The following is a 25,452-nucleotide window of genomic DNA, read 5'->3' on the forward strand; positions in this document are numbered from 1 at the left end:
GACTGGTTAAATAGAACGCTGGATTTAAAAAAAAAAAAGAAGGCCAATAAGCATTCAGGGTATATTTTTTTACCATATTTTCAAGACTTTTCCCTCCACAGTCATAAGGACTAGAAACTCATGTTTAGAAAGTTGAATGGACATTCCCATACAATCACTTGATTTTCAGAAAAAGGACTTTAATTAAAATGGCACAAGTTACAAAATTTTTCATCAGTACATGAAAACAATGTTTTCAAAGTTCAGACTGATGGGAATTAATGATACATTTGTTGCAGTGTTAGTGGGGGAAGAAACTGTACAAGTGATCTGCTGATTCCTTTAAAATACAAAATCAAAAGCATTTCTGTTCTACACATTAAATAGAACATTTGCAATGAATAATTAATTTAGCAAGCACAAAAACTGTGCAATTTTTTCATCGCTGTTGGTAAAAAAAAAAACAAACTTTCTTATTAGAACAGCTCTTCAAGATGAAAAGTTGCAAATAAGAAACTATAGCTGAAAAAAGATGAGCAAACATGCAAAGATCCACCCATCAACTTTTAACAGATGTTAAAATTAACTGAGCTATGAATCATTAACAACTAGACTGTATATGACAGGGGTGGCCAACCTGCAACGTGAGTACCACAAGTGGCTCATACATACCACGCTTCCCTGCAGCGAGGGGCACAACTCTACACTGCTGCCCGTGCTGCTCCCATGCACACAGGGGAAGCGTGGCAGGGCAGTGGGGAGCTTGGAGCAGGCAGCTTTCTGTGCCCCCCCTGCAGTGCCAGGTTCCAAGCGGTAAGGGCAGCACAGCGGGGAGCATCACTAGTATGTGCTGCCTCCCAGGCTGGAAGGCAACTGGGGCCGGGATAGAGAGGCAGCAAATGTTTGCAGCTGGCCTGGGTTCTGGGAAGCTGCTGACACAGAGCACGGGATGGGGAGCAGGGCTGAGGGGCAAGGGGCACAAACAGGCCATCCTGCCATGTACCCCCTGCCCTCATTTTGTTTTTCTGGCATGCCGGCACTCCAGCACCTTCCAAGGTAGGTATTGTGGGGGTTTTCGGCACTCCAGCCAACAAACGTTGCCTACCCCTGCTCTACAATCTGCACAGGATAAATCTAGAGTTATCCATCTCCTATTTAATTACCCTCCCTGGCATCTGCCATTACCGGCAGACGAAACTTCTCTAGCCATTCTATTCAAACTTATGACTGTGAGACTGCTTCCTTCCCCTCAAAATCATAAGAGGATCATGAGCCATTTCCAAGGCTCAAGGAAGATGAGGAATATCACAAATCATGCTGACTTGAACTGAACTCATTTTCCCCCCCCAACATCTATTAAAATCAAATTCAAGTCTTTCAGTGTCCAGACTAAATATGATTAAATATCCGACACATGGACTACTAGATTAGCACTCCCATGTCAAATATCTACCTTCCTTAAAAATGAGGCCTGAAGGAAAAAAAAAAAAAAAAAAATCAAAGAACTAAACCATGTCCTGCCAGCAAAATCTTCTTTGAAATCTTCAGTTTAGTAAAATAACACCAAAGCAAACTGAAGTATATTTAAAACATTCTTTAAGAGACTCAATGGACTTTGGATTAGGCTTCTAAATGCTCACAGTGCTTTGAAGATATAAAAGGTCCTAAATGTTAATAATTCTTGAGTGTCACCTTGTTTCTTTAAGATTAAAAGATGCTGATTACCAAAGTAATCAGCTACTCGAATAATGTTTAACTGAAATATCTATACCATTTTGTGCTCAACTGCCAAAATAGCTGAAATCTGTTTGCTGTTTTGGTCCAAGACAACTTTGCTAGGTGGTCTTATAAAATGAAGACTTCAACTAATTACTTACCGTGATCACTGCTCGTGGAGGTCTAGGTACTCTAACAAACTTTGTGCTCTGAACCCGAGGCTGGGATACAGTATTAATACTGACTGCTGATAAATTGCTTCTTGGCACAGATTGAGAATTGTCTGGAACAGGAGGTGAAGGTGGACCACTATTACTTGAAGTTTCCTAAGAAAATAAGATTTTAAAAATCCAAATCAGAAAGCAGCACAATGCACTAGGTCAAAGTGTTTTTAAGAAGTACAGAACTATAGACTACACTTAATTAAAAGCAGTAGCATGTTAGTGCCCCTGCCATTTCCACAAACTCTTGAAAGCAGACGCTATACCACCCAGAAAACCACCCAACTTTTTTCTGAAAGGTATACCATTACTACTATATATATAGTTGCATAGCAATGCCAAAAATGTATTGGGTAAGAATGGCTGTGCTCCAGTTTAAAAGTGATATACAAAGGAAAAATAGCTGCAACCTTTTTATGATGCCAGAAGGGCAGACAATTTTATTTTCACTAAAGTAGGGGAAGAATTAGGATGGTTTTTACTTTAAATACCGTGTCACGTTCTAGTTTTCTAGCAACACGTGCTGCTAGAAAACTAAAACAAAGTAAAAGCCCTTTCAATTTTAAATGAGCAAGGTAAGTGATGCTGAATTATTCCAAGAGTTTAGGAGAAGCAACTTTTTTTAATACCTTTTGTTAAACTAGCTGTAAGAGATAGTCTAACAAATGTTAAGAGAAAGGTTTGACAAACCCTTTCACAGGTCTTGAGAAGCAGGCAGCTTGAGTTAAAACAGCAGACAGGAAGGCATTGAAAGCTTATCAAACCTCCCTCCCAACTATACAGTTGGTCCACTAAAAGATATAACCCAAATCCTTGCCTATCATACTTTTCCTGGACCATCACAGCTACAAAACTCCAATTTCACTCCAAGAGTTTATTCACTTTTCATTTATTCAACTAACAAACAAGCAATTATAAATCCTCCTCCCTCCAAACTGATTTTCAGTCCCTTGAAGTGTCATAATCCAGTCATACCATATCAGATGAAACTGGCAAATTTAAAACAGATATTTATTCTTTTAATTCACTCAGGGTCATATTATATATCAATAAAATAGCATAAAATGAGCCTATTCCCCATATGTTGCAGGTCACACTTATAATTAAGATCAAAACTGCCATCTAGAGGCTATATTCATAGATTACAGAATGGAATACCTCAGATCTGAAAGCTCGTTTATTAGCTAGAGACTTGAGAAGCTCTTCTCGTAGCAGCATTTCCTCTTCTTCCTCCTCATCTGCAAACGGAGGTTTTGGTGGCTGTTCAGGTTCCTCAGGTGGAAGGGGTGGGAGAGGTGGAGGAAGTTCAAGAGAAACACAAGAAATGCTATCCATATAAAGTTGGCTTAAAGGCTGTATTCCCTAAAAAGTAATAAACAAAAAAAATTGAAAAATCTAACTATTGTTTATTCTGGATAATTTAGCAAAGGTCAAATTAAAACAGATTACATCAGGGTTTGGAACTGTAACTCAAATGTGATTCAGACATGAAAAGGCTGAAGCTAAAAAAAGTTGCTCCTATTTACAAAGGAAGGCAAGCAGCCAGGCATTGACAATAAGGGCATAACTACACTGTACAGTAGCTGGGTACAAACAAGTTAATTTGGGAATAGAACTAGACTAGCCACGGCAGCCCAAAGCTAGACACAAGTTAATTTACTGCTAAGAAACTGTGACCTTATAATAAAGCTTTAAGAGCTGCCCCAGGCAGTGTTCTTACAAAGTCCTTTGACGGTATTTAAGTTTTATAAAATGAGGACCAACACCTAAACAAAAAAAAAAAAAAAAAAAGGGAGACAAAAAAAGTGCCTGTATGCACCTGGAAGAGGAAGCCAAACAAATAGGTATATAAATTGCTACTGGAATCACAGGAGAGAAGGCAACCAGAGTCTAGTTGAAAGTGGCACTGCATCCCTGACAGAGGGAGTGGAAAAGGCATGCAATAGAACACAGCAGGACGTTGTCTCTTTGTGATTAATATGGGCAAAAGGACATTCACTCATAATGAGAGCCTAGATATAAAGCCGAGGATGGAAGAAGGAATTGAGCTCCCTTCTTCTTCAGTTATGCAATCTGGAAGTGATGAATATAACTCTCTAAAGCAGGCGTGTCAAAGAGGTGGCCCATGGCCCCCTTATCCAGCCCCTGGTGCTTGCTCTAGGTCTGACAGTTCACTCAAGCAGCATGTGCAGCAAGCACCAGCCACACGCACAGGGCCTGGCTGGTCTGCGATGCATGCCACACACAGGACCAGCCTTCACTCTGGATTCAATCTGGGCTGTAGACTGGCCCCACACCACTCATCCAGGCCACAGGGCCAGATGAGTTTGACATCCCTACTCTAAAGCAAAAAGTAAAGCAAGAGACTGACTAGAACCCAAGCAGAAACAGAGACAGAAACCAGAGAAACTATAAGAGGTTGAAAGAACTGCTTGATTTGGCTGGTCCTAGAAAAAGACTAAATCACTCCAAATTACTTTCCTAAAGCAGGGCAACGGGTCAGCATTAAAAGAGGTCCAGTGGCACCAGAAAGTGCCAAAAGTCTACAAGAGGTCACAAAAATTTTCAAATACTCTGAAGAAACAAACACAGGATCCAATATGTACTTTAAAGAAACATCAATTTAAATAATTAGAGCCAACATAATTTTTTTTAAGTTTCATTGCTTACCGGAACTGGAAGTGGCAATGACAAGGCAATTGGTGGTGCAGGAGGAGGAGGAAAATATCCCATTGGACACTCAAAGAAGGGAGGCTGTACTGGAGAAGATGCTACAACAAAAATATATTGGTAATTACCAACCACCAGCCTAGGTTACACAGATCAATTTACTGATAATCTCATTTCAAATCATCACAATAAAACAAAGTGCAGAAGCACCTGATTTACAAACAACTAAATTTTTGGTAAGTGAAACCAAAACAGGAGACAGTATTTATTTTTTTCATACCTCCAAAACATACGTAGATCTGTTTCATGTCTTATTGCTACTTTTTAAAATATTTTATATTATGTGGAGATAGGCCTGTTGAAACTCTCTGGGTTGAAGTCAGAGGGGGACACATCTGCTACAGACCAGCGCTTCTCAAACTATATGGTGTGGCAGACCAGCAATTTTTTTTGCAGTGGTCCAGGGACCAGTGCCCGGTTCAGCCGGTGGCAGCAACAAGATGATGAACAGGGAAAGTGCGAGTCCCTTAATGAATGAGGGAGGCAATCTAGTGACCAGGGACCTTGGTTTTCCCTGATATAAAAATTCTGATAAAACCCCCCAACTCCATAATTAAAATGAAAGGCCACTATATATACAGGTATTAGTTGAACACAATGTTTTATTGATATATTTACAATTTTAAAGCAATTTGGAAGCATACCAGTGCCTGAATCACTATAATAAAATAAATTCTAAATACTGATAAATTTTGACATTTGATTTTGGGTTTATCATCAAGGAAACATCAGAGCTCCCCCTGCCCTGTTAGCTTACAGAATGCAGGTCTAGGCCCCTCACTCACAAGCCACAGACCCCCAGCCCTGCTGGCGCCCCCTCACAGTCACCTGAGCCCTGCTGGCAGCTCTTGCTCCACATCTACAGCACCCTGCCCACCCCCAGCCCTGCTGGAGGGAGCCCACAGCTGCCAGAGCTATGGGGCCAAGGACCCAGGTCCACAGCTCCCTGCCCTCCATTACAGCACCCAAGCCCTGGCTGTCACAGTGGAGTGGAGCACAAAGCCCGGGTCCCCCACCCCTGCTGCCTGCAGGCTCAAGCAGAAGGTGGGGCTGGCACCTCAATATTGCACAGACTCCCAGGGGGGCAAGGAAGACCCATGCCCACCAGATCTGTGCATGGGGTGGGGATGGGCATGGGTTGCCTGCTGCAGGCTCTGGCTCCTAGCCCTGCTGGCTTCCCCTGGGGCCTCTGCAGCCTAGTCAGAGCAGGGATGCACTGGGAAACTCCTTACTGCTGCAAACGCCTCACTGCCCTGGCAAGGTGTCCCTGCACAGCAGCAAAGGGCACAACCCCATGCCGCTGCTGCCACATGGGTAGGGGGCACCTTGCCAGGGCAGCATGGAACTCACGGCAGTAAGGAACTTTCCTGCACAGCCCCGCTCTGCCCTGCAGCACTGGGTCACACCTGCTGGGCTGCAGAGACCCTGGGAGAGGGCAGCAGGGAGAGGAGCCTGCACCTGCACCCGAAATGGTCTCCCCTGGATGCCTGTCCTCCCCTCTCCTCAGACAAACTGCCCGCAGCCCAGTCCCACTCTCTGCCGGGGCCCTGCAGCCACACATTCTAGCCCTCAACCCCAAGCACCACCCAGCTGGGCAGCAGCTCCAGCCCCAATCCTGCCCAACTCACTCCCTATCTGCCTATGGAGGCCTCAATTCTGCCCCCACAGACTTACCGAGAGCTACTCTACAACCTGCCTGGCAGCCATATACACGTGCCATACATACATGCCTGACCGTCCTCCTCCCACTTCCCTCCAGCCCTGTGCAGGGTGGAACTCTGCTAGCCTGCAGACAGCTCTTTGCAAAAGTGTAAAATGTGCAGGTTTCCCTCTTAAAATGAGAAATTTACATTTCCCTTGGGTAAAGGGGGAAATCCATGTATTTCCTCTGTTTTCCTATGGGAAACAGAAAACCCAGATCCCTGGTTATGATAGATGATGCAGAAAGGATTCAACGCCTTTTTTACCTTAGTCTTCACAGGCAAGGTCAGCACAGCACATGGCAGCACAGTTTGGGGAGAAGATGAGCAGCCAACAGGGGAAAAATAACGGATTAGGGAATCAATGAGAAAAGCCAGACATGTACAAGTCCAAGGGGCCAGACATGATGCACCCAAGGGTGCTAAGGAATTTGGCTGATGCAATTGCAGAGCCGCTGGGCATTATCTTTGAAAACTTGTGGCAATCAGGGGAAGTCCTGGATGACTGGAAAAGGGCAAATATAATGCCCATCTTTAAGGAATGAATGGAGGAGGATCCAAGGTACTACAGACTACCTGAGGTCAGCCTCACCCAAGTCCCTGAAAAAATCATGAAGCAGGTCCTCAAGGAATTAATTTCTAAGCACTTGGAGAAGAAGGTGATTAGGAACAGTCAGCATGGATTTACCAAGGGCAAGTCATGCCTGACCAACCTGAATGCCTTCTACGATGAGATAACTGGTTCTATGGATGAGGAGAGCGCAGTGGATATGACTTGACTTTAGCATGGCTTTTGATAGGGTCTTTGCAGAATTCTTGCGAACAAGCAAAAAAAGTACAGGTTTGATGAATGGACTGTAAGGTGGATAGAAAACTGGCTGGAGTGTTGGGCTCAAAGGCTAGTAAATCAATGGCTCGATGTCTAGTTGGAAACTGGTATCAAGCATGGAGTGCCCCAGGAGTCGGTCCTGGGGTCAGTTTTGTTCAATATCTTCATCAACGACCTGGAAGATGGGATGGAGTACATCCCTCAGCAAGTTTGCAGATGACACCAAGTTGGGGGGAGGACACGACACGGATGGACGGACACACACACACGGATGGACGGATGGGAGGAGGGGAGTAGAAGATATGCTGGAGGGTAGGGTTAGGATTCAGAGAGACCTAGACAAATTGGAGGTTTGGACCAAAAGAAATCTTGTGAGTGCTGGCTACATTTTTGGGTTTAGATCTGTTATTTATTCTTTAGTACACATATATGCAGTTAACATGTTATAGTTTAGTGAGTTATTATAATATATACATATATAGTTAACATAAATTACTATTGTTTGACATAAGGATAGCTAAGTGCTTGCTTGTTATAGGAAGACCCAGAAACCACCAGCAGTGGAAAGGATTCCCACAGAAAACCTGACACCAGTGATTCACACCCACAGATAAGGAAGGTAAGATGGGGGGAGGGAGTCTCGCCCAGGCCATAACAGGTCTCATTGGAGATAAAAAGTGCAACTGGAAGCACAAAAACAAGGCCAACTCTGGGGTAGAAAAACTCCAGTTATAGTGTTATGGGAACTGCATCTAGGAAACCTCTTACTGGCTGAACAAGATGCAGCAGACTTAATGCACCAGTAATTGAGCACCAGCGCAAGACAGATGGCATGAAGTAAAGGTATAAACCTGAAGTGGAAAACACTCTTCCAGCATCAGCCTGCAACTGAGGTCACTGAAGCAGCAGACCCACAGATCAGCGTACTGGCCAGACATCTGCATTCCTTCACCATCCCTAGAAACCCGGTGTGTGGCGAGATCTTTGCTTGCCTGCTAATCATATGCTGCTTCTGTGCATCAGCACAAGTCTCCCAGTATCAAATGGACATGTCGTGATTGCTCTTTGATGGTTGCACCTAGTCCTGAACAGAGTATTGGCTGCTGATTCAGGAAGTTAGGCCAACAGTGAGGTTCTATAAGGACAAGTGCAAGGTCCTGCATTTAGGATGGAACAATCCCATGCACCAGTACAGGTTGGGGACCGAATGGCTAAGCAACAGGTGTGCAGAAAAGGACCTGGGGGTTCTAGTGGACAATAAACTGAATATGAGCCAACAATGTGTGTCCTTGTTGTCAAGAAGGCTAATGGCATCCTGGGTTGCATTAGTGTTGCCAGCAAATCAAGAGAATTACTCTCCTCTATTCAGCACTGGTGAGGCCACCTCTGGAGCACTGTGTCCAGTTTTGCTCCCCCTCGCCACCCTCACAAATAGGATGTGGACAAATTGGAGAGACACCCATGGAAGGCAAGAAAAATGGTGAGGGGACTGGGGCACATGACTTCTGTGGAGAAGCTGAGGGAATTGGGCTTATTTAGTCTGGAGAAGAAAAGACTAAGAGGAAATTTAATAGCAGCCTTCAACTACCTGAATAGTGGTTCCAAAGAGGATGAAGTTGGACTGTTCACAGTAGTAGCAGCAAGTGAACGAACAAAAGCATCCACACCTGAGGACAGGGGGTTATCCAGGCTGACCTTGACAGGCTCAGTAAATGGGCGGACGAGAACCTAATGGTGTTCAACACCGAAAAATGCAAGGTTCTCCACCTTGGGAGGAAAAACCTGCAGCATGTCTATAGGCTTGGCAGTGCTACGCTGACTAGCACTACGGACAAGGGCAACTTGGGGGTCAGGATTGACCACAAGATGAATATGAGCCTTCAATATGATGCTGCAGCCAGTAAAGCAAGCAAAACACTGGCTTGCATCCATGGATGCTTCTCAAGCAAATCCCAGGATGTCATTCTCACATTGTACTCAGCCTTGGTGAGGCCACAGCTGGAGTACTGTGTCCAGTTTTGGGCTCCACAATTCAAAAAGGATGTGGAGAAGCTCGAGAGTCGAGAGGAGAGCCACGCGCATGATCAGAGGTCAGGAAAACAGACCTTATGACGAGAGGCTGAGAGCCAAGAGACTTTTCAGCCTGGAAAAGCGCAGGCTCAGGGGTGACCTGATGGCCACCGATAAGTTTATAAGGGTTGTTCACCAGGACCTGGGGAAATGTTTGTTCACCAGAGTGCCCCAAGGGATTACAAGGTCGAACGGTTATAAACTTCCTGCAAGACCGTTTCAGGCTGGACGTAAGGAAGAATTTCTTTACTGTCCGAGCCCCCAAGGTCTGGAATGGCCTGCCCCTGGAGGTGGTTCAAGCACCTACTTTGAACGCCTTCAAGAGAAACCTGGATGTTTTTCTTGCTGGGATACTTTGACCCTAGCTGACTTTCTGCTCCTGGGGCAGGGGGCTGGACTCTATGATCTTCTGAGGTCCCTTCCAGCCCTAATGTCTATGAAATCTATTAAAGAAGGAGCAATGGTCTCAAATTGCAGCAAGGAAAGTTTACAAGAGATATTAGGAAAAATTCTCACTGGGAGGGTAGTAAGCACTGGAATAGATTACCCAGAAAGGTTGTGGTATCTCCATCCTGGTGGTTTTTAAGACCTGGCTAGACAAAGCCTTGGCTGAGATTATCTAGTTGGGGATGGTCCTGCTTGGAGCAGGGGGTTGGACTAGATGACCTCATGAGGTCCCTTCCAACCCTAATTATCTATGATTTAATGATACTGTGAATGCAAGTATTCTCCAAAAGGGTTCTTAGTAAAAATTTACCCCTACCCTCACGCAGTTTGATTTAACACACAAGTACATGCTTGTGAGTCAGTTCTAAATCCCTACGCACAGTATTACTCACTCAGCCTCTTTGCTCGAATGATCATTTCCTTTCCGAGATAAGACTGCTCATATTATACATTAATATACAAAATAAACAACAGAACATATATAATATATTTAACCCTTTTTAACATTCTTCCTTTTCAACTAGGTCAGAAATTGAGTGTCAGTCTTACCTGGTGAGTTTGTTTCACTGTCTGTATCCATGGCAACTTCTTCATAGTTGTCATACTGATAAATCCCTCCTGCACTATCAGTAGACTGCTTATCTAAGGACCGCCTCAAGTCTGTATCTGAAGACTAAGCATACAGAAAGTGCAAGTCAGATTATTTAAATCATTTTTATTTGCTTTGAAGTCATCCTAATATTGCTAAGTGCCTTTTTATTCAAGTTCCACTTGGGAAAAAAGAAGAGAAATCTAACAGGTGAAGTCGTAACCTTCTCCCCGTAACTACAAGTAGAGACTGAACGGGTTTTGAACAACGTTTTTTTTAGAAAGGGGGCCTCAAAACCCCCTCCCCCCCCGTCTCTACTGGTCTAGTCAAGAAAGATTATTAGAAGTACATTATTTGATCTGACTGGACCATAAGTGGCGTACAGCACACAACTCCACATCAGGAAAATATAATCTGTTTACCAAAACTTCAAACTCAACAATACAATCCAGAGGCTGCATGACACCATGTGAACATCAATGTAAATGCAGGCATGAACAATGCACACTGAAACAAAACCAAAACCAAGCTATGTCTACTGCCACTTCCAGGGTGACAGAGATAAGGCTAGATATAGATGTGATGCACTCAATATTGACAATTCTATATTCCTAGTTTTCAGAGGTTTGTATTTAGGTATCCTCTACATTCTGGAAAGACAGAGTTAGGCAGCATTAAATTCTAATGTAACAGCTGTTTTTCTGATCACTCACTTGACTGTTCACCGATAAATGTACTTCTGCAGTTCAGCTCTCCTTTGGAAAATGCTGATTACCAAGTCTGGCTTCCAAAATAGCCATTTTAAAATTCAGCTACAACATGGTATTCTCAGGGCTATAAAGCCAGAACTACATTAAGTACTTCTGAAACAACACTTACCTATCACTAACTTACAGATATATAAATTTATGCAGAAGTTGTGACATAACCAAACCCACAGAGGAGTATCTGTCAGATCAAGAATTAAAATGAATTCCTAGATCCAAATTCTATACTTCACTAATCCATTGTTTACCAAAATCATGGATCTCAGATATGAACACGTTTATACAATGCAGTACCACAAATCCATTCCGTATCACCTTGCTTCTTGACCTCCTTTTTCCTCCAACAAGTTTCATGAACCGATTATACTGTTCTTCTTGATTTGAAAGGTCTCGAATTTTTCGGATTTCTTCTTCTCTTTTTCTTCTCTCCTCCTCCTCCTCCTGTTTTCTCAGATCCTCTTCCTTCTGACGTCTGTCTTGTTCTTTTTGCTGCTGCACCTTTTTCCATGCCTTTGTTTGTTGTTTCTTCAAAGTTTGCTTAGCTTTAAATAAAAATAAATGTATTAAACAACTTCCAGGAATGAGCACGCAAGTCCCCAAAGGCTACTCTTAACAAGTCTTCAGAGATGAGGATGAAAGGTGCTGTACAGGTGCAATGTAGTGTTAAAGACCAAGAGGGCCTTCAAAAGGAGGCTAGATAGATACCTTGTTGGGGTCGTTTGACCCCAGAGCTCTTTCCTGCCCATGGCAGGGGGTCGAACTTGATGATCTGCTCAGGTCCCTTCTGATCCTACCAACTATGAAACTATCATCAGCCACCTGACATAAGAGATCATGTTTTGGGCATCAGAATACCTAATACTGCCAGCCACTTCAATAATACTAAGCACATTACCTGGAGTGCTAGTTTTTCTGGTTGAATGCGTTTTTGTACTGGCTTTGACTTTCTGTACAGTTTTAGTCTTTGTTAATTTCTCTTTGCTTTCCTTCATCACTTGTTGTTCTTTCTGCTGCCATTTCTTACTGGCAGACTGAAGTGCAAGAAGTCGAAGCTGCAATTCAGACATCTCTTCCTCCTCATCAAGCAACTTCTTGCAAAAAGAAAAGAAGAGGACAATTTAAAAGTCATTAAATGTGTCATTTTTCAAGTTCACAAAGGGCTTTAAAATATATACAAACACACATCTTTAAGTGTTTAATTTCAATGAAGAGACAAGATTAAAATCCTGCTATGCATTTCATCACTAGTTTTTGAAGAGTAATACCATCAAAGTCTAACCTGACTCCACAATTTAGAAGGAGGAATTAGAGGGACGTCACAGTACAATATTCCAGACACAGAGCACTTTACCTTCTCAGTTGTTACATCTGAAGTGCTGAGCTTTCGTGCTAACATTTGTTCTTTGTCTTCTTCACCTTAAAACAAAAATACACCTTTTCAGACAAAAGACAAAACTGCAGTTTGCACAGAACTACATGAAAATGATGTGCAAATCTGAAGCCACATTATATCATCCACATTACCAATGCATTAGTGTTAAGATATTAGAAATCAAGTATAAGGACGATTGTTACAGACACTAGCAAGTTTTCAAATATAGAAGAGTAGAATTAGCATAATTGATCTCACTTTGAGAAGTGATAGTATGACAGCATATATTAGTCCATTTTGTTCTAGTAAGTTTCCATCTTAATATGCTTTTGCCCTCCTTTTTTTTTTTTTTTTAAAGTTAACCAGCCTGTTTCATATTATAAATGGAATAAAAGCACCACTTGCCAGAAGACTGACACTTTTACTGAAGCAGGAACAATCAATCAGCCTTCTTATGCACACAGCTGAGCCTGGTTGGCTCCACCTGGAATTGAGGAAGTCCAGGCCATCGCAATATGTCATTCTCAGCATCTTAAAGAATCAAGACTAAGATCCAAATCTAGTGAACCACCAAAAGAAAACACTTACCACACAGTTGCCCAAGAAGGGGAAGAGAGGTGTAAGTGGGGGAGAGGGAGCAAAAACACCAAAAAACACCCCCCGCCCCCAAAACCCAATAAACAGCCTAATATCTCCTAAGACTCTCCAGAAACTCCTGTTGCTATACTTTTCTGCCCACCGGTTGTATAGACACCAAATAGGAGGGAAAAAAAAATATACTGAACAACAAATCTCCAAGATTACTCTCTCATATTAAATGCTTTGGGAATGTAGATTTTACAATTAAGGCCACTCACACTCCAAACTGGAAAGAGAGAAACTGACATTCAACCTACTTCTTTCTGCGCCAAGTATTAGCACCTCTTCCTTAGCACCTCACCCCTCCCCTTCCAAAAAGGGAGAAATACTAAGGCAAAGAGTCACAAAAATTTTTTTTCTAGACAGAACAAGAGAATAAGACTATTCATCTCACACTGTACATTCAGGCACTGTTGGAAAGACACACATGAAACACTGAGAAATGGAATGCTGCCAGCTATGCTTTACTTAGACTTTCAAAGTGAGTATTTCATATTACACAAACCACAGGCTAATACAATAAAATTGTTTTAAAAAGCACATGAAAGGGGTTGTAAAACTATCTGAAACCACTTTAGAGATGAAAAATAGGCTAAACAGATTTCTTCTGTCATGGCCAGCGACAAAGCAAAGAAATTAAAATACTGATTCTGGTGCTAAAACCTTGCACAAGTTTCACTTAGCCTGAAGAAAGTTAACAGTGGAGCCCCGCTGTAAACTTGTTAACACTACCAAGCTTCAAAGCAGAACGTCAATCATAAACACCAGTGAAACATAACTTGTGTAATCTGAGAACAGCATTGAATTAATGATGCTTCCATCCCCTATACTGTATAGCTTTGTTTTTGTGTAGCAAAATAAATTAATCGCATTTCTTCACATAATGTGCTTCAACTATGATCTTTAAGGGTCTTCTTCATGCCAATTCAACCTAAAATAGGAACAGGTGTCCAACACCAAAAATGAGTCAAACTCAGATGAGAAGATAAAGGGAAAACAGACTAAGACCACAAAGCAGTCGAGAATATCCTGCAGAAAGCTGTAGAATCTTTGCCCAAAGTGACCCAGGAGTGGTTAGAAATACCAAACATTTTTTTCTGGAATTTAGAATAGTTTTTTCCAACTAAAATGAACACACAGGAGTCCTCAGAATACTCTTGTTTATATTCCTCCATCTCTCTAACCCAAACTACACACGATTCTTTTAAGAGATACTCATTAATTTTCTGTAACAAGCCACAATGGATGGTTCTGCTCTCAGACCTTTGGGTAACAGCCATGCCACAGGCAGCTCCTAGCTAAACACTTTTGTTTCAGAATGTGTTCCCCTGAGAATGCACCAGAACCCACGGTTTTAATACATATTAGCATAAAGGGTAAAATCCATTTCTGTTTGGTATGCAGTTAATTACCATGCATTATAATTGTTTTGGGGTTTTGTTTTGGTTTGTTTTTTTTAGTGTAAGAGATAGGCTACTGGTCATTAAAAGGTCATTGACAACAGTTTATGTAATCTATTACTTTTAAATTTTTTATGCAATGTGTTTACGTCATCAAATTCAGTGCTATGCATAAATTAAAAATAAGAGTTACACAGCTGAAGAATAGGATATTTTTTTCCACCAGTAGCACACATTCAACAGGGTTGTCCAACTGGCAGCTTACAGCCTGCATACGATCCTGGAGGGGTTTACCCAAGACTTCCAAGAGCTCACACTGGGCATTGTGCTCCCCCTCATTGAGTTCCTACTTCTGTTGCTGGGGTCTCCCAGCTCCCCATCCCTCTCTCCAGCTTCCCACTTCCTACCCCCAACTCTGGAGGGTGGGAAGGGAAGCTCACAGAATTGAGGGAGCCTGCAGCCAGGGGTACCAAGGGGAGCCTGAAGGGGTGCTAGCTCAGTGAAGCAGTGGGGACAGGGGGAATATGACATGGCACAGGGCACTGAAGCAGCACATTGTCCCCAGCTACCTTAAAGTTGGACAGCCCCCATTGTACAAAACAGAGTTCTTAATTCTTGTTTCTAACCTTCAGAGCCTGTACAACCTATATTTACATACTACAATGAGCCTTTACACAAACATAAAAAGCACACATGACAGAGACCCAACTAATGTAATTTACTCAAATCCAGTTTAGAATAACTTTAGGAATAACTATAGTAAAACCAGGTGTTTTGTGTTCACAGTTTATCCTGGTGTAGCTATTTGCTTAAAACAGACAGGTTATTTTACCCATTCTTCCATCAACTGGAGAAAAAGCACTGCACACAATGCTTACCGCATGCAGCAACCTCCAGAGCTGCACGCCTTGCTTCTCTGGATCCCAATGTAATTTACATCAACCTGCACAACCAACATAAGTTTCACCTGTGTAAGCCTGTTGTATGTCCAGGCCCAGCTTTGTTTTTCTAGTTTAAAAACCTGTTTTGTTTTTAAATAGCTCTATTTTTCTTCTTTGCATTTTCTTCTTTATATTCTTTTTACATTTATTTCTTCCTAGATTCTACAGCTTTTTCCACTACTACCAAGATCTGACCATTTTTTGGTAATCTTTATTTATCATTCCAGTTAATTTAGTGGGATAATCTTTTGAATCTTCCCACTTCTCCTCTTTCATTCCCCTATCTAATACCAAAGGGTAAACTCATTTTCCATACTCCTACTTCAATTCAAGTCCCTTCTTTCAATCTCGATTGGTTCCCTGCCTCCTATCAAATCATTATTCAAGAACATATTCATCTTAGACTTTTAATTCTTAAGTCTTTATTTTCTCCTACTCCTAATGAATCACTCCTTTATACTCTTCCTAGTTTCCCTTATTACTTTGTCTCCCAGATCCATTTTTTATGCTCTACTACAATTAAAAACAGCCTTCCACTTTTCCATCCACCCTTTGATTCCATGTGTTCCCTGAATCTTTCTTACCACTTTCTCCTAATTTCTCCATTGCCCATCCTACATAAACTCAATATTGCACCAAAGGGAAATTCTTAATGTAGATATCAAATCCCTAAACTGAATGAGTAAGATCACCACCAAATTTCAATCCTTCACTTTCAGCTTCAAAAAGGAAAAACAGTGCCTCTGTACACTACAGCTTCATAAGAAGGAAGCTAGAAAGACCAGTAGAAAAACAGTGTTACACAAAAGTCCATGATTTCAGTCATCAGCATCATGCTCAAAACTCAACCATTCTTTACTATGCTGTACCGAAGTTTGTTCTGATCAGACCTGATGAAGAACGTCTTGCATTCAAAAGGTCCATCCCGACTATACAGTTGGTCCAATAAAAGATATCACCCTAAGAAATCCTTGCCTTTAGCATCATTTCTGGACCAACATAGCTACTCTTACACTACCATAACTATCAATACAGTTAAAAAATAATAATAAATCAAGTGGCCTTGCTTTAAGGAGTGTTCTCTCTTGAAGAGCAAGTAACATATGGTATAACAGTGATTTAAAACAACAAATACAATTTGGGGTTTGTCAAAATTAAAACTACTATCCAGCCAATAGAGGAGCAGAATTAAATAGTTTAATAGGAACACCAGCAAAAGTAGCATTCACAGGCCAAGCATCATTCTTAAAACCCATAACTGACCTTTATCTAAACCAGCATAAAAAGGATATTGTTAAAAAAAAATTCTGCATTACTTTACAATATTAAAATTGAAAACATCTGGAGTACTATCATCTTCGTTTAAACTTTCAACATTAAAAAGCAATCATCTCATCTTTCTTGTTCTCTTTGTCAACCCTCTGCACAGACACCTCGCCCTCAAAAACTTCTAAATGGAATGAAGACATTTATCACAATTTTTATATTTTGGATCCAACTCCCAAAATCATTATGGTTTAAAATACACTGAAAAATTCAAGATTTAAAATGTCTAGATGTTCCAGTTCTTACTAGGTCCAATATTCTGAAATACCTAGTAAAATGTGAAAGATCTTTTGGCAGGCTAAAGGGAAATATACCATAGTTACCTTGACTAGATTCTCCAAGTTCAGATTTTTGTGACAGTTGTTTTGTTCCATCTTTAAGTTTTTTCAATCTGCTCCTCTCAGCTGGTGTAGTCAGTTTTTGTCTGAGAGGTTTCAGTTCAAATGCCTGAAAGGTTATAACTTGATTTTTCTCCTCAGGAGATACTTCTTTTATAGCATCCTTTATAATACTGACATCTTCTTCTACAGCTACTTGGTCCTCAGTGTCTGCTGTTTCAGCACCATCTTGATGCTCAGTTTCTTCTTTGTTATTCTGAGCAAGTTTTTCATCTTTATTAATGCATTCAAGCTCAAGTTGAATCTGCTTGTATTTCAAAAGCAGGTCCTCAAAACTTTCATCCACAGAGTTTTCATTTTTAGATGAGTAGCTCTGTTTTCTAGATGGGGATCTTCCAAAAGTTTTGGCTGAATTATTTGTTAAGAAAAATTAAGATTAATACAATTTCTTCCCTTACTATGGCAGAGGTTAAGATGCAATTAACAATAATTAACATTATGAACAGATTAAAATGTGATCTCACATTTCAATTTCACAATGAATGGCACCTAGATACCTGTTACTTTATACACTGTTACAATATATAAAACCAGTACATTGGCCAGATTAACAAATGGGTCAGTTTCATACTGTCAAGTGACTTCTGCCACCCTGCTCAGAAACTCCCTTCATTTATATTTCTTTCATGAAACGTTCTAGATCAAGGGTTGGCAGCCTATAGCCATGGGCCGGATCTGACCTGCAGATGTGGGGCTTCAGCAGCAGGGAAAAGTCCTAGCTGTGGTAGGAGCACGCCACCACCAGGAGAAGCGACAGTCAGGGCAGGTCCTGGTGCCCACATACCCCTATCTAATGCAACATGCGTCATTCTAGCCTACAGTCAGTAAAAGACTGCTGAATACTATTCTAGATTTGTTTCTGTAGCTACAAGGAAAATTTGCCTTTTTATTTATTAGATTTCTGTTTATTATTACAGCTTCTTGAATTGCTGAACAAGTATTTCTCCCTCTCCAGGTACAATCTCTATCTTGCTAGAATCACACTGCAGAGATGGATACTGAAGAGGCGCAACACGACAGCTAAATTTGCTCAAACCAAAGTAGTAAAAATCAGACTTCTGGGATTCTCCACAACAGACTCCCTCTATAATTTTGAATAATTAACAACTTCATTCTGACTCAGCTTACCCTCCCATAAAAGACTGAGCTCTAGCCACAGCACAGTTAAGATAATAGCCATTGAGTCAACAAATTGACTAAAGACAGGAATAATTAACAATTAAGGGAACACATGAAGCCATGGCTTCAAGATTTGACAACACACAAGGCAGGAATGACACTGGGAGAACTGAAGTCACTGCCCACTTAGGAAAACAATGTTCTAATTTGCAGTGGGTTGTACACATATGGTAAGGTTTTTCTAGGCAGTGGGCAGCAACCTACAACCCATGGGGCTTCTGCTGCCTTTTGGCAGCTGGGATGGATAGAAAGAAGCCACAGTGGCAACAATGCAGGTGGGGGAAGCAGCAACTGTGGCTGCAGTGGCATGAGCCAAGGTGGAAGTGACCACTACTCAGAACAAAGCTTCCTTAAAGCTTCCTCCACTCCAAAATATAGTTGACCCTTGTTCTAGAGCAGTGGTTTTCAAACTGTGGTCTGCGGACCCCAAGGTTTCACAGACTACATCTAAAGGGTCTGTGACAGATAACTACGATCAATCAACAGTATATGAATACCCACATTTACAAAAGTATCCAATTACCTGCAGGTGCACACTTCTCACAAGACAATCACGCCCTCTCTGACCTCTCAGTTCTAATCCTCAAATGGAATTTACAAAACACCTTTTGTAGACAAGCCTATGAACTGCACTTCATAAATCTACTGGATACAAAAAAAATCATGGCCTCAATATAGACACTGGATTTATGACACATAACAACCTGACTGACATCTGACTCACCAGGTACTTGTCTGAACTTAACATTTACATTTCCTGCCACCCCCCACCCCTTCCTTCCTCCATCTCTACCCTTTGTTTTCCTAATTTCCAGCTATTTACTTTTTCAGGTTGCCTCTTTTCTACCTTGGAGAACTCATTCGTACAGCAGAATCTTCCTTGCTTACCTTTTGCATTCCTTCACCCATTATTTCTCCCTCATTGCCCTCCATCCCTCCCTTCTCTACTCTTTGTTTTCCTAATTTCCACTTACATACATTCTCACTGACCTCCTGTCACACTTCTAACTTCTTTCATTCCTTGGAGATCTCAGAACAACAGTCTCCCTATGTCTGAAGAAGGGTGCTTGTGTTCAAAAACTTGCAAATAACTTTGTTCCAATTTAGTTGGTCTAATAAAAGATATCACATCTACCCAAAGAACCTTGCCTGCCCTGGTAAGCATGAGATTTTTCCATTAGAATTTCTTTTACTCTAGCCTGAACTAGTTAAGTAAACCTTCTGTTGGACTCAGTTTTAATAAATTATATTTAAAGAGAAAAAAAAACCCTGTTTCTACCATCTTTACATGTGACAACTGACTTGAGATGCCCCTCCAATGAGGCTGACCACTGCTAAATCCAAGCTACAATTAAAGTGCAACCAATTTTATTTTTGTAATTATTCTGAGTTGAAATATGGGGTCTATTCAAAATCATAATTATCTTCACAGCATTTCAAAGTCAGGCCAGCCCATTTGATCAAAATAGGCACAAGCGACTTGGTCATATCAGCATGTTCTTAATAAAGAAGATGTAAAGAATCTTTGATAAATATTCTCCAAGAACAGTTTACCTTAGTCCAGAGAATGTTTCTTATTACTATAACTTCTCAACCCTCAGCACAGTATTTAATCTGGATAATCTCTGTCAAAAAAGCTTAATCACAGAAGGCACACTTATTGTTACTTGAAGTTCTGTACACATTTAAACAGAAATCAAACTTCTTTATAACTGCTGCAGAGAACCTTAAACCACAAGAAGGTGAGTAGTCAGCAAATTCATACTTTTAACTTTTGCCATCTTTACAATTAAGAGAATCAAGCAAGCACCTGCTCTGTTCACCCTACTGATTTGGGGGCATTATCAGACAATTCTTAAGACTGATTTTCTAAAAGTCATCTTGTATGCCCCTTTATAGAAATCTGTTAAATTTAACTAATGTTAACTATTTTGCATCCATTAGGAAACACTAAATCAGAATGAGCAAGTTGTTTTTAACAGATAAACCAAAGCAGGAAAAATATCAAAGGATTCCTATGCAATTCAAAAGGAGTGAAGCTGAATTCTTAAAAAATACAACTTAGATTGTTTCTACAAGTATTACCTAAGATTATGTTAAGGATGGCAGCAGCAGCCAGGAATGCACAGAGATTTAAAAAAAAAAAAAAAGCATGCTGCAGATGTTTGTCTTCAAAGCGATTTCGTTTTAAGTGCAAAAGGCATATGGGTTGAAGAAACTTTTAACAATTTAGAAAATAAATTGCTGACACACCAAAAAAAACTCAGTCATAAGGTCACAATTTATCTGCAGATAGACTACTACTCAAGATTAATTTATTTTCCTGATTTAAAGTCTCAGAAAGTGTTAGTAGAGGGCACATCTACATTTCTGATACCGGCAAGTAACATGCACACCCAGGCACATGCACACTTTGAAAATCGGCTGTAATTGAAACTAAAAATCAAGCTGTAACCAACCTAGATTTTCTCATGTTCTTTTAAAAATGAGCGATCATTTCCTTCATCATACCCTAGTAGGAGACGCAAGTAAACTGGGTTCTATTCCAGGTAAATTTTGCTAAGCTGATCTAGAGTCTCTGCAGTACTTACTATACAAAACATTAAATCGCAAGAAAAAAATCGCCACTTTCTAGTCTTTACTGATGTAAATGTCAGGAATTAGGAAGCTTGTTTCATTTCCAGGTCTACCTGCATCTTACTACACAACCTCTGGAAAACAGACAAATGTGACTTGCTTATTTTAAAATAAGCATCCTTGAATAAAAAGCACTACAGCAAAAGCTTTGTTATCCGGCACCCATGGGGAATTGGGGGTGCCAGATAACAAAATATGCCCGTTACCTGAAAGGTCACCTCTCGTGCCGTGTCTGGTACGTCACCACCCCTGCTGCCGCATCACCGCCCCTCCCACCATGAGGGACAGGGAGGGGGGAAGAAGAGAAAGGGGAAAAGAACCGTTATTGTGGGGCCTTGGTAACACAGGCTGCTTTGCCCCAGTCCGTGGGGTCTCGGCGAAATCCAAAGTGCCATGGTGGGCACTTCTGGTTTCGCTTTTACCTTACAAGCCGGCATGCCAGTTAATAGAGCATGCCAGCTTGTAAAGTGACAGATAACACGGCTTTTACTGTATATAAATATTGACAAGATTAAGACATACTCACAAACAAGCTAAACAGTTAACTAAAACCTGCTTTTTGTCAGTAAACATTCTCTCTCTCCAAAAAGTCTTCAATTAACTACTATATTTACTCAAATCCAAGAAGAGGATATTCCCCCAACCAGCATGAAGAAAAAAAAGCTTCCTCTTAGATTCAAGTAACATCCAAAGCTGAAGCACCACCTGCCCCAGGCTGGAACAGCATGTTTGGAGGGGAAGGGACATACAGCTGGGGAGAGCTTGAGAGGTACTGGAAACTGCCCCTCCATGCCTGTGCCTGTTCCCCACTTCCTGCTCCTCTTCCTCCAGCTGTTCTCTAACCCCTTTACCTTCTGCTCCCACTCTGGTACCTGCAGCCCTGATCCTGTCCAGCCAGAGAGCTGCTGCTACTTTTTCCCTGACTGGGCCAGGCTGGGGCCAAGTGTCCCAGAGCTGCAGCAGAAGGTAAGGCGGGAAGGGGCCAGGGAGTGGAGTGGTAGGCACAGACACAGGCATGGGGTGGAAAAGAGGTTGGGCACAAGCTGCAGTGGGAAGCAGGGGCAAGGGACAGGCAACTGGGGCAGACATAGGCACACAGGGGCAGGTGGCAAGGGGCAGGCACTGGAAGGGATCAAAGGGCAGAAGTATGGTCCTTCACCCACCACTGCTGCTTTCCCCATCATAGAAGATGGTGGGGGGGAAGGGGGGCAGAATTTAAGGCAACCTTCTAATTAGATTCTATACATGGAAGATTATAACAAATTTATAATTTCCCATATACAAAATCTAATTACAGGGGAAGGATTATATTAACTTCAAAGTCATCTTGGACTTGAGTAAATACAGTATCTTTGGACTTGAAATAACATAAGAGATATCACTTTCTAAGCAGTTGCTCATACATATTTATGGAACACAACCACTTGGGCTTCATTAGAAAAGCATGCCTATTGCTGGTCACCTGTTTCAGCTAGTGCAGCCTAGCAAGAAATGAACTGGAAATATGGATCAGGGGTGTCAAACTTAAGTCCCACTGAGTGTATTACTGGTAACTGGGGGCATGACTCAGGAGGGTCAACAGGCCCCACTGGGCATGACCACTGGTAACAGAAAGACAAGCAAGGGCTGTGCTGTCCTGCAGCTGCCACTGGACTCTTCCCACTTCCCTCAACCAAAACCACATGGCAGCTAGACCACTGCAACAATTGGCCCTGCAAATCTAACTCAGGGCCTGGTGAATGTGACACCCTGATACAAATCAGGACAAACTGTAACCTATAGTATATCAGAAGCCTTGGAAAAGAGTTTTTAACCACCATTTCCAAAATTTGACTATATGCTATTTCTCTTTATGCTTCTACTTAAGCTATGGTGCAGCTATATTGGGTGCTAGTTCAGTGGCATCGATTGCTGACACTCATTGCCAGCCATGGGCGATTTTCCAATTTTAGGCCAGGACACAGAATGAACCAACCCAGAATAAGACAAACTCTCTCTCTGGCCCTACCATTAGTGCTGTGATAGGAAGAACAATTATGTTGATATCTAAAATGCCTAACCTATGCCCCATGTGCAACGTGGCCCACTACAGTGAGGGTTTGTGTGGCTTCACATACAAAAAAGGACTTTGCTACCTGTAATATTAGGTAAAACTGTGCATGAAACAAGCTCTACGTACAAAACTCCCAAGGAAAGGTGGGTTATGCAACAGCTACGACCAAGTTGGTAACACAACCTCGACATTACTAAAAAATGGACACCTTAGTACTTCCTCCATAGTCCAATAAAGGCTATAATGAGCTTACAGACAGGACAATTGGCTTAATTGTATGTATTACCATTTCCTCACCAAGACCTAACAGACTTCATAGCCTCCTTTCAGGCTGGGAACGCAGCCACACTGGAGCCAGCCCATTAGACCTTGCATGTGCAAGCAAGCTTTGTTGGCTAGATGGAACAGTTCCATGGGCTTTTATGTTTGATCAACATTACAGTTCATTTCTTGCTACGCTTGCTACACTAGCTCAAACAGGTGACCAACAGCAGGCATACGTTCATACATGCTGTCCGTTTTCCCCTACACATTCTTACCCCGTTGCTACAAGGACTATTATCCCATTACTACAGCAACTATGGTCTTATCCTGTTACTTGGATTACAGGTTGTGACACCTTTGTCCCTCTGGTTTCTTTTGCTGACCTGCCTCTCCTGGTACTCCCCCCTCCCTTTCCCACCTATTGTATCACCCCCTCCACTCTGTTCTCTCCTCCAAGCTGCCCTTTTGCAGCACCTGGTGAAATGAACTCAGGTTCACAAAAGCTTGTTCTAAGCCTGTTTTGTTGGTTTCTCTAAGCTTGTTCTCTCTCTCATTTAATCTGTAAGATGCTTATCTACCCTGCCTTCTGCCTGGCTCCAGGCTAACAGGACTGACTACCGCCTTCCCTGAACTGAGCCCATCCAGACCAGCACCTCCCTCCCCCACACCTGGGGAAAGCACAGACTGGGGTGAGGGGAAGGATGAAGAGAGGGAGTAGAGGAGCAAGGCAATGCCCCAGCTGAGTCCAGACAGGCAAGGCCTTCATACTATGTGCAAAAGCCAGATGGGGTGGGGGAAAAAAAAAACAAGACCTTTAGCAATTTAGCAATTAAACTGCTGACACATCCAAAAAAACCAACCCCAACAGTCATAAGGTCACAATTTATTTGTAGATAGACCACCACTCAAGATGCATTTCTTTTGCTGATCTAAAGTCTCAGAACACATACCTAGAAGGCACATCGACACTGCTGTGACTGGCAAATAACATGGCCACACACAGAGAGCCAGGCAAGGCCCGAGCCAGGCGGCTTCCCCGCCCCCACCCCAACACAGGAGAAGGATACACTTCCGCGGGGAGGGCTCCCTCCAACCCTGGCCGCAGCCGAAGCTAGGGCCCCCCCCTGCGCCGGGCGGCCGCCCTGGGGGGTTGCCCCCGCCCCGGCCGCGGCCCCAGCGGCCCCAGGGGCGGTAGGGCCGGCCCCGAAAGCGGAAGCGGTCCAGCGCGTCGTGGCTGCGCTCCCAGAAGGAGGGCCGCGGGCTGGGCTCGGCGTGGCCCCCCGGCGGCAAGCGCGGGGCAGGCGGCGGCGGGTGCGGGCGGAAGGGCTCCTTGGGCCGGTAGCCGCCGTGTCCGTGTCCATGTCCGTGTCCGTGCAGGCGGCCCAGCTCCGGCGGCGGCTGGTGCCGCGAGCGCAGGAAGCGGCGCGTAGACGAGGCGCCGCCGCTGCCGCCGCCGCGGAGGCCGGGCGGGGGCGGCCTGCGCCGCGAGCAGGGCCTGGCGCTGGCGGCGCCGCCGCCCTCCGCGCCCTGGGCGTCGTCGTCGCTGATCTCGCCGTCCTCCAGCTCGCCCTCCTCCTTGGGCGACAGGCGGCTCGGCTCCTCCGGCTCCGTGCCCGCCGCCGCCATGGGTCCGAGGCAGGGTGCCGCCCGCAGCCCCAGGAAACCCGGCCCCAAACTTCCCCTCAGCGCTTCGCGGCCGCCTCAGCCACCCCCCTCCCCCACCCCAGCGCCGCTCTCGCGAGAACGGGCCCCACCCAATAGCAGGGCTGCGTCATGGCTAAAGACGGAGGAAGGGGAGAGAGCCCGGCGGCGCGGGGTGCATTGTGGGGGTTGTAGTGCCCGCCGCAGCAGTGACAGTTACTGAGAGGCGGCGGCGGCCTGTAACGGGCCGGGTGCGGGTAACAGGGTGAGGGCGGCCGCCATCTTTTTAAAGGGACCGCGCGCTGCGAGACTAGTATCCCGAGGTGTGAAAGCTCGGGCTCTTCCTTGCCTGAACGTTCCCCGCCCGCGCTGGAAGAAGGTGGGGGTTGCAACGAAGTCGTACGACAGGGCCCCTCCACCGCCTATGTCAAAAGGTGGGAACTACTGAAATAGACGTGCTGTCTCACACACAGACATGCACACCCGTGCACACACACACCTACACATATGCGCGTGCACGTATGCATACACATGTGCACACACATGCACGCACA

At 43.3% G+C, this 25,452-nt stretch overlaps 1 protein-coding gene across 3 annotated transcripts in view; it reads right to left on the minus strand.

Moving 5' to 3' along the window:
* Window positions 1–24,961, minus strand: part of ZFC3H1 (zinc finger C3H1-type containing) — a 60,507-nt gene extending 35,546 nt beyond the window's left edge. Inside the window, exons 1-9 of one of the 3 annotated variants that reach the window (XM_059726090.1) lie at window positions 24,325–24,958; window positions 17,050–17,472; window positions 12,400–12,464; window positions 11,944–12,136; window positions 11,364–11,590; window positions 10,242–10,365; window positions 4,587–4,687; window positions 3,075–3,278; window positions 1,857–2,021 (exon numbers count right to left, since the gene is read on the minus strand). In XM_059726090.1, coding sequence (XP_059582073.1) covers window positions 1,857–2,021; window positions 3,075–3,278; window positions 4,587–4,687; window positions 10,242–10,365; window positions 11,364–11,590; window positions 11,944–12,136; window positions 12,400–12,464; window positions 17,050–17,472; window positions 24,325–24,883 — 2,061 coding nt within the window. In that variant the 5' untranslated portion in view covers window positions 24,884–24,958. Of the gene's footprint in view, window positions 1–1,856; window positions 2,022–3,074; window positions 3,279–4,586; window positions 4,688–10,241; window positions 10,366–11,363; window positions 11,591–11,943; window positions 12,140–12,399; window positions 12,465–17,049; window positions 17,473–24,324 lie in introns of all 3 variants that reach the window. The other 2 variants (XM_059726089.1, XM_059726091.1) reach the window with 2 other exon arrangements.
* Window positions 24,962–25,452: the final 491 nt, after the last annotated feature.

The sequence above is a fragment of the Alligator mississippiensis genome, chromosome 4, assembly GCF_030867095.1.
Source record: "Alligator mississippiensis isolate rAllMis1 chromosome 4, rAllMis1, whole genome shotgun sequence".
NCBI classification, from domain to species: Eukaryota; Metazoa; Chordata; order Crocodylia; family Alligatoridae; genus Alligator; species Alligator mississippiensis.